Here is a 13752-nt window from a genome sequence, read left to right as displayed (position 1 = left end):
ACGTTCAGTAACGAAAATCTCAAGGAAATCGCTGTTTTCTTGATGTTTGGTTGATGGGCTCAAGACGTCACAGTGACGTAAAAGGTTGTTGTACGGAAAAGTAACATTTTGAAGTTAGCGCTGTTTTCGAAACTGGAGTTGGGGAAACGTCTTACTGGCCCTCAAAACGTTACGAAGCGCAAATGGCTCTATTAAATTATTAACGAGCTCGCAAATGATGAAATTGTTTAAGAAAATTATGTCTATTTGAATGGTAGAAGTAGTTTTGTAAAGCAAACTAATACAATTACTGTAGCAATAGCATTATTGGAATTTAATTTTTAAATCTCGCGCCAACTTTTCGTCTGTCAAATGTTCAACAGTCAAGCGCTACGTCACGCCATCAAAAAACCATATCGATTAGATGGTTTTTTTGATGAGCAAGCGCTGAGAATCATGACGTCAAAACCGGAAGCACGAAAAAGCGTACAGTGGGGAAAATCTGGCATCGCTTAGTAAGCGCTGTCATCAAAGAGGGTTACTGAACGTACCTCAAATGTTCATGACAGCGTTTGCCTAAGTTCCCTACGCAACGTTAAACAAGTTGGGAAACCAAAATAAACCTCTCCGAGCCGATACGAATTTACTTTCTAAACACAGGTCCACCAGCCAAGGAGAAAAACAGGAAATACATAGTTCAAATTGGCGAAATATTGCCAAAGTCTTTAGCAAAGGCTTAAGCGTTTGACAAATTCCTTTTTATCCCCAATAATTCTAATGAGGACCTAAAATGTATCACTGAAGGGTTCATTTAACTTTCGGCTCACTCTGAACCGTTAACACCTCCTATAAGAGGAGGCAAAGAAGGTCATTTCTAGTTTAAATCTAGGGTATCTTATTTCACAGACCCAATCGTTTCAACACTTGTGTATAGATGGAGAATTAACATCCATATTATCTAATGAATATAAAAAATGCGTTTACGCTATATATAAATGTAGTAAAGCTGAATTAAAAAGTAAACACCAAATTTGAAATGTCAATATCAAAAGATGTTCTTGGAATATTAAGGTGAAACAGAGCTTTATAGCTACACAAATACTTAAAGAATCGTAATGCCGAAAAATATTTAAAATATTTCCATTTAATATTCTGCAAAAAGGAAATGTTATCGTTTTGTAAGAGATCTTATGATTCTACTCGCTTTATATTAACTTTGATGTGCGTGTAGTGTTTCGATTCGGATGCAATCTTCATTACTCGTTCTATATAAACTCTCACTTGTTTCATTACATAGAAATATGTTTATCTTAAATAATTAATTAAACATAAATGATATTAATTATTTTAATCGCCAGCAAATAACTTTAAAAATAGTTAAATCGTTTAAAATAAAGTTGTTCATATTATCTTTCGAAACTTTGCTAATATTGACGTTTAAAGTGAAGGGTACCCCTCTTGCCCGCTTTTTTCAAATTTTGGGGTATATATACGATTCGTTTCCATTATAATAATAGATAAAAACGCATTCGCGTGAACCTTTGGTGGAAGCCCTGCCATTGGGAGGCTAGACGTTTCTCGTAACCCTAGCTGATCGCCGCGTATATCTTAAAACCAAATAATAGATAATAACGCATTTGCGTGAACCGATGGTGAAAGCCCTGCCATTGGGAGGCTAGACGTTTCTCGTTACCCTAGCCGATCGCCGCGTATATCTTGAAACCAAACGATGACGGTGGAAAAGAAGCCAGAATGTACAGACTGGCGTCCATGTGGAATGGACAAAAGAGCTGAAGATGGTGGTGCGTTGAAGCTGGTGTCAATGTGGAATTGACGAAGAACAGAAGATGGTGGTGCATAGAAGCTGGTGTCAAAGTGGAATTGACGAAGAACAGAAGATGGTGGTGCATAGAAGCTGGTGTCAATGTGGGATTGAAGAAGAACAGAAGATGGTGGTGCTTACGAGCCAGCAAGTACAGGCTAGTGTCCATGTGGTATGGACAAAGACTAGCAGATTGTGGTCCTTAGAAGCCAGTTAGTAAAGACTGGTGTTGGTAGATGAATGGCCAAATTTCCGTGAACCGCGAACGCGTTCCGGAAATCGGGTATTTGTTTGCTCCGATTTGTAAACTGCGAACGCGGTCACGTGGGGTCTGACAGACACACACACACACAGACAGACACGGCCGGTGTAATACCTCTCCGTGACATACGTCACTCGGAGAGGTAAAAACGTATCTCAGCTTATGGACCGCAATAAACCGATGTTAACATTGTTTTGTAATTATATTATGTTGATGAATTTTAGGATGGAATTCGAAGGGAACTATGTTGAGTCAAAGGACTTTCTTAAAATGTACGATGAGCCAAATATTTTTAAAGTATGTGATTTTACGGCTAATATTAAGAGATCGCATAAAATAAAAGTACAAATATTTTAACTCGTATGACGGTTCTAGAAATCTCATATTTTGCCGATAACAATGTCAAGCTCATTTTTCCGCAGTCGATTGGACCATTTCACTCAGTCTCCGCCCGTTAAAATAAGCAACCTGATTATCGTGTCCAGCCCCCAAGTGACAGTCAAGTCCTTCTTAAATATGGAAACCGAAGTAAAATTTTCTTAATAATAATTTACTTGATACCTATTTGATTAAGTTTTTCTTCTTGATTCATTCAGGTGCTGATTTTATTAGTGTTAACGTTGGTCCTTCTGTCAATTTTGCTCGTCATTCACTCCATCGTAACCAACAAATACAAATCGGTGCCCAACAAGAAAGTTGCCAAGAAAGTGGCCGAAGAAACCCTGGAAAATGTGTGGGAAAACGCGTCACTCTTGTGCGCCGAACGTAAGCAATTATAGGCCATCCCTATAAAATTTAAAAGTAATTCAAATTCGTACAGTAGATAAAATTAATCCCCTTAATTACGAAAGATGGTCGGCGCTTTAATCAGACATAAAAGAATATAGGATAATTATGTTTTGTAGCGATTCCTGCTGTTCTGCCGCACATTACTTGCCGTCTGCTCGCTTCGTCGTGGCTTATCGGAGTGACTTTCATTCTGTTCTTCTTGGGTTGTCACTTGCGTACGGACTTCTCGACGGAAAGCTACAACTGCATCGACACTCTTTCGGACTTGATCAAATCGGGAATTGAGCCTGCCCAGACGATTTCACATATATTAAAGATTTGGTGAATAATCTTGTTACTATTAAGTCCACTATTATTCTGACGTCATTGGTTTATATCAGGCGGCCCGGGACCCAGTTGTTAAGGAATGGCTAGACTCATTCGATGAGAAGAAACGGCCCAATTATGTCGAAGCATCATCAGTGGCATCATTGATCCAAGCGTTCAATATTATTTTTTCGGGGGAAAAAGCGCTAATTGTAGAAGCAGACTTCATGATTCAGCTGATGAGATATTTCCTGCAATATCCTGGGATAGAAGAATTCATGGTGAGAAACGGAGGATTTTACTTTTCACGACAAGTTCTTAAATTCGACTACAAACACATCATTTTCAACGCCTCTTGGATCAGAAGCACACCACAATTGAACAAACAATTGATGTCAGTACCAATTTTTTCATACAAAAATTAAAAGCCTTAAGGCCTTTTTTATTTCAGGGTGGAACCGATGTTTGAAAAGCAAGTTTTCAAGTATCAGGAACAAGCGAGAGATTACTTTACTGAACAGTTCATGTGGAAGAAACCATTGAAAAGCACTGAAGCCTCGGACCTGAGTAGCGTCAGTGTTCCTTTCTACTTTCTTCTCATGCTGTTGTCAGGAACAGTAGCCGTTGTCATTACCGAAATAATCTTCTACTAACTCCCTGAAAGGGAGGGTGAAGTAGAAAATGAAGTGATATTTTATCGATTCTTCTACTAATTATAAGACCAGTCTGCCTAGTCAAACATTCAGGAAATACTTCCGAATGATTTTAAAATTTAAATTAGGTTCAGATTTTAAGGATAATTTTAAAGAAGGTCCTCCGACCAATCGCGTAACACCCTGCCTTTTTATTAACAAAATTCTCGTGGCACGTTCCGTGTTGAATGAAATTTATCACGAGATTTGATAAAATTCGCGCGCGAAGTGATAATCGTGGCGCGAGACACGGAGCACGTGCCACGAGAATTTTGCTTACAAAAAGGCAGGGCGTTACGCGATTGGTCGGAGGGCCTTCTTTAAAATTATCCTTAAAATCAGAACCTAATTTGAATTTTAAAATCATTCGGAAGTATTTCCTGAATGTTTCACTATGCAAACTGGCCTTATTGTTATTGTTATTGTTATTGTTATTGTTATTGTTATTGTTGAAGGGGGTGACGCGTCGCCGCGTCGAGCACCGATACCAAAGGTATATTGTGCGCCCCGAGCTGGTTAGACTGCGAAGAGTCCTGTCGCCTCGATGAATCGGAGAATCCGATTGGCCGAGACAGTAGAGAACTGGTTAGGTTCCATAGTATGCATGTCAAAATGCTCGAACCTCATGGCCGCGAGGTAGTCGCAGCTACAGAGGATATGGGAGGAGGTTTCTTCTACCTCTCGGCAGAACCTACAGAGTGGGTCATCGACGATGCCTAACAAGTGCAGGTGTCTATTCAGCCGGCAGTGACCAGTGAGGAAACTGGTAACCAGCCTAATTTTACTTTTGGTAAGGGCAAGCAGTTCCTTTGCCCTAGTAATGGAGGGACCCAGGATGAATTCCTTGGCTTGTCTCTGTCCATCCATGTCAAGCCAGAGCTGCAGTTGAAGTGCAGACATCCGGTAGTGAATCTTCTGGCGAATTATGCCATGGGGGATGGGAACCGCAGGCTCAGGTCCGAAGAACTTCGCCTCAGCCCCCCTTTTGGCATACATATCAGCCCTCTCATTGCCCAGGTATCCGCAGTGTCCTGGCACCCACAGCAATTGAACCTTGTTGCGGGCAGCCAGAGAACCCAGCAAATCCAGACAACTGAGGACTAGTCTTGAGTCAACAAGGCACTGATCCAGTGCCATGAGGGCGGCCTGACTATCCGAATAAATCTGAATCGTCCGTCCGCGGTAGTTTTTCTTGATGCAGAAATCCGCGCATAAACAAATGGCCATGATTTCCGCTTGGAAAACACTGGCAAAGTTGCCGAGGCTCTCGTGAAAACCAAACTTCTTGGTCAAGCAGTAGACCCCGGCACCAGCTCCAGAGTCCGTCTTTGAGCCGTCCGTGAACCAGACGGACTCCCCCCCAGTTCCGAGGACCGGGGTGGTCTCCCAATCAGTGCGACTCGGAAAGTGCACGCTGAAGGGCTTGTCAAAATGATATGATACAACAGACTTATCTGAGACCATTACAAGTGATGGCTCGAGTCCGCTGTACTCACTGAAGAGCTTAGTGTGACTGAAGTCCCAGTGCTTGGGCTTCCACCAGCCGTGGTTGTTGAGCCTACAGGCTCCCATAATAGCTTCCTGCTCAATAAAGAGGTGTAGAGGAAGCATATTCAGAAGGATCTCCAGAGAGGCTGTGGGGGTAGTCCTCATGGACCCCGTGATGCCGATGCACGCCAGCCTTTGAAGCTTGCGTAGTTCATCTTGGGCCGTTTTAAGGCGAACCCTGGACCACCAGACAAGAGCTCCATAGGAGACTACCGGCCTGATGATCCTAGTATAAATCCAGTTCACGACACTAGGGCTTAAGCCCCAGGATTTGCTAACTGAACTTCTTAAACGCCAGAATAAAATTTTGGCCTTCTTGATGCTAAGATCAAGATGGGATTTCCAAGTAAGCTTGGCATCAAAGGTCACGCCAAGGTATTTGACCTCGGTGGACTTCGTCAGAACCTGTCCAAAGAAGGAAATATCATTGAAGAGTTCATTGGTCCTCTTCCGGGTAAACGGTATAAGGACAGTCTTGTTGGGATTGACGGTGAGGTTAACTTCCCTACACCATTCCTCATCAACATGCAAGGCAGTTTTCATCAGTGCAGCGATAGTTGCAGGGAACCTCCCTGTAACAATCACAGCGATGTCATCCGCATAGCCAAAGCAGTGACACCCCCCCTCCCCGAGTCGACCCAGCAGCTCATCCACCACCAGGCACCAAAGAAGAGGGGAAAGAACCCCTCCCTGTGGACAGCCACGGTCGGTGGAGATCTCCAGGGATTCCCCGAGAAGAGACGCCGTCATCCTGCGATTCGTGAGCATGGAGTGTATCCAACGACACAGAGTGTCGTCAATACCAAACCGCTCCGCAGCGCGAAGAATAACTTCACTAGAGACCCTATCAAAGGCCCCCTCAATGTCGAGGAAGATGGCCAAGGACATCTCCTTGAACTCGATGGCCCTGTCAAGGCAGTTCATAATGCCATGGAGCGCCGTCTCCGTGGATTTGCCTTTCTGATAGGCAAACTGAGCAGTGGACAGGGGAGTATGGGAGAGAACTCCATCTCGCAAAAACCTGTCCACCAGTTTCTCTAAAATCTTTAGGAAGAAAGAGGTAAGGCAGATCGGCCTAAATGCCTTGGCCTCAAGATAGCTCGTCTTCCCAGATATCCGGAATATGCGCCAGAGCAATGCAGGCCCTAAATATCCTGCACAAATAGGGGCCAATGGCGTCTATACCTTCCTGAAGGAGGGCAGGAAAGACGCCATCTGGGCCAGGGGACTTATAGGGCTGAAACGAATTAACAGCCCACTTAAGTCTGGGGTAAGTAACTATCTTATTGGCAATGCCCCAGTCCGCCCTGTGTGCTCTCCGAAAGTGCACGGGGAGAGCTTCAGTGCATGTGGGGACAAAAACCTTGGAGTCCGGAAAGTGTACCTTAAGCATATGCTTTAGGGTATCAGTCCCTGATTTGGTAAACTCACCTTCTGCCACCTTAATGGTGCTGAGCTGGTGAGTGTTGTCATGAGCCAGGATCCTCATGATCTTGGCAGAAGCGGGGGCATCGGAGATGCTACCGCAGAAGTCCCTCCAGGAGTTCCTCTTAGCCTCCCGGATGGCTTTATTAAACTTGTTGAGGGTCTGTCTATAAATAGTCCAGTCCCCAGTCCTCTTGGCTCTGTTAAAGAGTTTACGAGTGAGCTTGCGAAGCTTGCCAAGTTCCGTACTCCACCAAGGAACGAGCCTTGGCCGGCTGGCAGGCTTCGCTGGACAGTTATGGTGGTAGGAGTTGATAATGGCTTGTTGCATGAGATCAACAGCCAAATCAAATTCCAGCACCGAGGTAAGTTTGGGAGCATTACCTCTGAGTAGGAGGCAGAGTTCCTCCCTGTAGCCGGACCAATCGGTCCGACGGGGGTTGCGCAGTTCCGTCTTAACCGAGGTTGACTTGACCGCGACCGAGAAGCAGATGTGCCTATGGTCTGAGAGAGATGGTTCATCAGACACATGCCAGTTAGATACCGACAGACTGATATTGTCTGTGGCAAAGGGTCACATCAATGACCTCCTTTCTGTTTGAGGTAACGAAGGTCGGTTCATTGTGCCTATTGAGAATATGCAGGTTCGTACCGACCAGATATTCAAGTAGGTCATCACCACGTTTGTTGCAGTCGCTGCTGCCCCACGTGACATGATGAGCATTGGCATCGCAGCCTAGAATGAGCCTGTCCCCCTGCCGCTCACAGTGGTCGACAAGAGCGGCAACCTCCTGTGGCGGGGGGGGAGTCCGTGGCATCATGGGCAAAATAAGCAGACGCTATGATAAGGCCAGTTGCCTCTCCAAAAGAGGAGGGCAATACCCTTATCACAGCAGTATCCCTAGTGAGGTAGTTCGGAAGCGGAAGGGTGTCGAGACCCTTCCTTGTCAGAACACACGCCCTGGGGTTGGGTGAGGTAAAATCATAAGAAATGCTACCTGCATTCTTTAAACCAAGGATTTTACCATTATGGATCCAAGGTTCCTGAATGAGGGCCACGTCCAGGCCCTCTAAGGCAAACCTCCGGCAAAGAACTGCCGAGGCTGCTTTGCAGTGATGCAGGTTAATCTGGATCACCTTAATGCTCATGCCACAGAAAGAGAGACGGCCCTAGCTACCGCTTGGCAGCAGCTTGGAGTCCCGATCCAGAACCGGTATCTCCTTCGCCACCGCCAGCAGCAACCCCGGCCTCCATCCCCATCCCAGTGTTAGGAGCGGAAGACTTCTCGGTATCAGAGTCCTTCAAAAAGTCAGACTCTGTCCCGAGGTCTATGTCCGAGCCATCTGGAAAGGATGGCTCTAAATTAATTTCAGCAATATTTGCTGCCAGCTCCCCACTCACGCTGGCTACAGTGTCTCCTTCTTCATCAGAAGCCTCGGAGACCTTCTGGAGAGGGTCATGCGGTGCGTTCAGGACTTTAAAAGTCCCGACATCGACACCAGTGAGACCCTCAAAACCGGCCTCCTTGATGGCCTCCATGGAGGAGCCATCAATAAGGAATATCCAGCGTCTGGTGCTCTTCTCATCGAACGACTTCAGGCACCGCCAACAGTCGGTCAAAAACCTTCCGTTGTAGGCCTTAAGTCGCCGTAGAAGAGCCGCCGGATCTGTGGTGCGACGGTCCTTGGTACGGAAGGACACCTTGAACGGCTTCGGGAGTTCACAGGCTTTCATCACTGAAAGCCGTGTTCCCCCTATGGCACGCTCAAACTGGCCTTATAATTAGTAGAAGAATCGATTAAAAATCACGTTATTTTCTTCTACACCCTTCCGTTAATCGCTAAACATTAAATAGGTTAGAAACTTAGAACATGAAATGGAATTACAATTTTTTTCGAAACGAAATCACTGGTTGTTACGTAATTTTAAATACACTCTTTCACATATAGGGGATAATTATTTAGGATATGAATGTGATTAGATATTATAAACAGTCATTAAAAATATATAGTAAAATTGTTAGTCGCAAAACATGCATGTTCTTGCAGAGTTTTAAATGTCTAGGAAAACCTGGAAAATGCGTGGAAATTGTAATTGTGCATATATGAAGAATTCCGCATTGATGTAGCATTCACATACTAAATTAGGCAATCATGTATAGTGTTATGCCGTGCATAGAGATCAGAAAAACGTGGTAAAAGCGTTACATAATTTTATGGGTTATCGTCTCAAGTTTTAGTTTTTTTTCTAATTATGTGCACAATATTGTTCATGTTATACTCCAAAATCAATCATGATGTTGAATGCCCAATTTTTAGAATAAAAACAACCTAAAAACTTTATTGGACAAATCTATTGATTAAATCCACACGATTTATTCAATTATATTGAATATATATTTTTGTCACAATAAAAAGTTGATGTGTAGTCCATAGACAGGGTACAATTTTATTGCCCAAACATTACATATAAAGCGTCAAATTCACAGACTTTTATGTGATTCGAATGCGTAATTTGTTCAATTAATTGATTAACATTATGAGCAGTAAAAAACCCACTCAATATATATGATCAGTTTTTTAAGCAAATACTTTCCGCCAGTTCACTGGCATATCAGTTGAATGAGAATTCAGTCCAATCGTAATTCTGTTCACATGGAGGATACCGAAATGATTGATTATTGAATTTCTTCTAAATTTGTCATAAGAAAATTATATTTTCTTTTTCATGTCTAAAATTTTTATCATTATTAAAAAAGAGTCAATTAAGATAGATGCATACCAAGCTAAATTACGAAAAATTATTTTTCACACGAGTCAAGGAAGTTACAGATATTGCATTTTTCTCAAAAAGTTGAAAGATTAAATTGTAATATTGGCTTGAAAGCATTCAATAAAACCTGACCAGGGATAGATTTAATTTTAGAAGTAGGAATGGAGAACGGTTAGTATTTACTTCAGTCTGACTCCTAGCCCAGTATGGAGCCCTTCCCTCCAACACGTAAATTATCTTATTGGCTCACTTAAACTACGTTTTGATGACGTTGCTGACGGGGACGACGAAAAATACGTAGTTCCTTTATACCTCTGTCGCTATGACCCACCTCTTCTTTCATACCCCTCCGTCCCGTGGAAGGGGGTCCGGGACTTTGACAAGCGCCCACATTACTCTGCTCTCCATTCCTACTTCTAAAATTAAATCTATCCCTGGTTACAGATATTGCACTTTTCTGAAAAGGTTGAAATACTAAGGTCTGAAACACTAAAGATAAGGCCTGATGACGGCTCTAATGTATAAGGAAGGTTTTTGGATTGGTTTTAATTTTTTTCGTATTAAGTTTATTGTTTTGAAATTTTTCTACTAAACTAAAATCCGGGCCCTTAATATGTGGTAAAAATTTCAAGATGATCCATCCAATAGTTTATTTTATAAAGCATAAAGTTGCTAAGGGTGGTTTTCATTTCCATAAAATTAATCACAGATTTTGGCGAAAAACTAGAGAATCTCCATAGAAATAACATGGGAAATTTTCCAAACTTACCCATTTTGTAACTACCCTTACAAAAATAACTATACGTTTGATAGATTTGAAAACGGTCTTAAATGAAAGCCTCATTTTTAAAGTGGGCGCCAATTTTTGTTTCATTAAGAAAAACAAAGTTTAAGTATTGTTTTTAATAGTTTTAAGTACCTGCTCCGAATTACGTGGTTTACCTTTAAACTGTGGAACTTAAGACTTTTTTGCTTGGGTTAAGTAATAAAGAAAGTCATTCTAGGACTTACGTCGTTTAACTGCGGATAATCAAATTGGTAGGGCAATTAGCTAGCTTAATTGTCATTATAAATTTTGCGCGTCCAACTAATTTAGTTGTAAAGTACAGATTAAACTTAATTAAACAAAATAAGCAATTAAAGATAATTAAACAAAATAAGCAATTAAAGATAATTAAACAAAATAAGCAATTAAAGATAATTAAACAAAATAAGCAATTAAAGATAATTAAACAAAATAAGCAATTAAAGATAATTAAACAAAATAAGCAATTAAAGATAATTAAACAAAATAAGCAATTAAAGATAATTAAACAAAATAAGCAATTAAAGATAATTAAACAAAATAAGCAATTAAAGATAATTAAACAAAATAAGCAATTAAAGATAATTAAACAAAATAAGCAATTAAAGATAATTAAACAAAATAAGCAATTAAAGATAATTACCAATTATAGGTAATTAAATTTTTACACGAGTCTAAACTATAACATCTGTTTGTGTACAAGTTTACGGAATCTGTTTAAGCGCAGACCTACAGAATATTTTTGTGCAAAGGAGTATAAAATCTCTTTGCGCAGAGGCCTATGAAATATTGTTTTACACAGGCCTCTGGAATATTGTTTTACACAGGCCTCTGGAATATTGTTTTACACAGGCCTATGGAAAATTGTTTTACACAGGCCTCTGGAATATTGTTTTACACAGGTCTATGGAATATTGTTTTACACAGGTCTATGGAATATTGTTTTACACAGGTCTACGGAATGTTTTTGTGCAAATCTGCATGGAATCCTTTTGAGTATAGGAGTATGGAATCTTCTGTGCACAGGTCTATGGAATTTTTTGTTCATGGGTCTATGGTATATTTATGTGCACAAGTTTGAAGAATCTTTATTTGCACAAGTTTGAAGAATCTTTATGTGCACACAAGTCCGAAGAATATTTATGTGCACACAAGTCCGAAGAATCTTTATGTGCACACAAGTCCGAAGAATCATTATGTGCACACAAGTCTGAAGAATCTTTATGTGCACGCAAGTCTGAAGAATCTTTATGTGCACACAAGTCTGAAGAATCATTATGTGCACAGGTCTACGACTTCTGTTTGTGCACAGGTCTACGACTTCTGTTTGTTCACAGGTCTACGACCTCTGTTTGTGCACAGGTCTATGGAATCTGATTTGCTCATTTCTATGACATCTCTTTTTGCGCAAGTTAATAACATTTGTTTATGCTCAAGTCTAAAACATCTGTTTGTACACAAGTCTAAAACATCTGTTTGTACACAAGACTAAAACATCTGTTTGTACACAAGACTAAAACATCTGTTTGTGCACAAGACTAAAACATCTGTTTGTGCACAAGTCTATTCCATCTGTTTGTGCACAAGTCTAAAGCATCTGTTTGTGCACAAGTCTAAAGCATCTGTTTGTGCACAAGTCTAAAGCATCTGTTTGTGCACAAGTCTAAAGCATCTGTTTGTGCACAAGTCTAAAGCATCTGTTTGTGCACAAGTCTAAAGCATCTGTTTGTGCACAAGTCTAAAGCATCTGTTTGTGCACAAGTCTAAAGCATCTGTTTGTGCACAAGTCTAAAGCATCTGTTTGTGCACAAGTCTAAAGCATCTGTTTGTGCACAAGTCTAAAGCATCTGTTTGTGCACAAGTCTAAAGCATCTGTTTGTGCACAAGTCTAAAGCATCTGTTTGTGCACAAGTCTAAAGCGTCTGTTTGTGCACAAGTCTAAATCATTTGTTTGTGAACAAGTCTATAACACCTGTGTGTGAACAAGTCTATAACATCTCTTTGTGCACAAGTCAATAACATCTGTTTATTCACAAGTCTATGACATCTGTTTGTGCACACGCGAGTGACTTCTGTTTGAGCAAAGGTCTACGGAATATTTTTGAGCACGGGTCTACGTATTATTTTTGTGCAAATGGGTATGGAATCTTTTTGAGCATAATGGTTTGAAATCTGTTTGAGCATAGGGGCATTGAAAATGTTTGTGCATAACTCTATGGAATCTGATGTGCACATGTCTATAACATCTCTTTTTGCACGAGTCTGCGACATTTCTTTGTGCACAAGCCTGTGATTTCTATTTGTGCACAAGTGTACGAAATATTTTTATGCATTGGTGTACGGAATATTTTTATACACAATTGTACGGTATATTTTTGTGCACAGGTGTACGAACCGTTTTTGTTCACAGGTGTACGAAATATTTTTGTGCATAGTTGTATGGAATATTATGGTGAAAATGGATATGGAATACTTTTGTGCACAGGTGTACGGAATATTTTTGTGAAAATGGATACCGAATATTTTGTGCACAGGTGTACGTGATATTTTTGTGCAAAGGTGAACGTGATATTTTTCTGCAATAGGGTAGGGAGCATAGGGATATGGAATGTTTTTTTGCAGAGGTCCATGGATTATTTTTGTGAACAGGTATATGGAATGTTTTTGTGCAGAAGCCCGTGGAATATTTTTTATGTACAGGTATATGACTCATGTTTGTGCACAAATCTATAGAATGTTTTGTACACCGGTCTAGGACATATGATTATGCACAAGTCTATGGCATCAGTTTGTGCAAAATTCTAAGGGATGTGTTTTTGCACAAATATTTGACATCTATTTTTGAACAAATATTTGACATCTATTTTTGCACAAGTCTATGGTATATGTGTGGTTGTACAGGTCTACAAAATATGTTTGTGCACAAGTCTGAAGAATCTTTATGTGCACAAGTCTACGGAATCTCTTGTGCAAATGTCGATGACATCTCTTTTTGAGGAAGTCTATGAAATCAGTTTTTTACACAAGCATATGACATCTGTTTGTGTACAAGTCTATAACATCGGATTGTGTAAAACCGTGTGAGTCTGTGACTTCTGTTTGTGTACCAGTCTGTGGAATCTATTTGTGCACGAGTCTACGTAATATATTTGTGCGCAAATCTATGGAATCTGTTTATGCGCTAGTCTACGGCATCTGTTTGTGCACGGGTCTACGGAAAATGTTTTTGCAAATGGGTGCGGAATATTTTTGAGCATATAGGGGTATGGAATGTTTCTGAACAGGTCCAAGGCATGTTTTTGTGCACAGGTCCATGGAATATTTTTGTACACAGGTCTATGTCACATGTTT

General features: G+C 40.9%; 1 protein-coding gene across 1 annotated transcript; it reads right to left on the bottom strand.

Annotated features, from left to right (window-relative positions):
* Nucleotides 1-4282: 4282 nt before the first annotated feature.
* On the bottom strand, nucleotides 4283-5941 carry LOC149621259 (uncharacterized). The gene is made up of 3 exons (XM_089855926.1): nucleotides 5793-5941; nucleotides 4636-5576; nucleotides 4283-4566 (listed from the first exon to the last, which is right to left on the bottom strand). Exons 1-3 carry the CDS (start codon nucleotides 5939-5941, stop codon nucleotides 4367-4369), a joined length of 1290 nt encoding a protein of 429 aa, XP_089712052.1. The 3' UTR covers nucleotides 4283-4366.
* Between the last annotated feature and the right edge of the window lie 7811 nt (nucleotides 5942-13752).

Source organism: Phalangium opilio, unplaced genomic scaffold (genome assembly GCF_054372755.1).
Source record: "Phalangium opilio isolate 3A_F unplaced genomic scaffold, DU_Popi_V2 ptg000209l_1, whole genome shotgun sequence".
Lineage (NCBI taxonomy): Eukaryota > Metazoa > Arthropoda > Arachnida > Opiliones > Phalangiidae > Phalangium > Phalangium opilio.
Note: the sequence above shows the minus strand (reverse complement) of the source record. Positions and strands in the feature narration are given on the sequence as shown.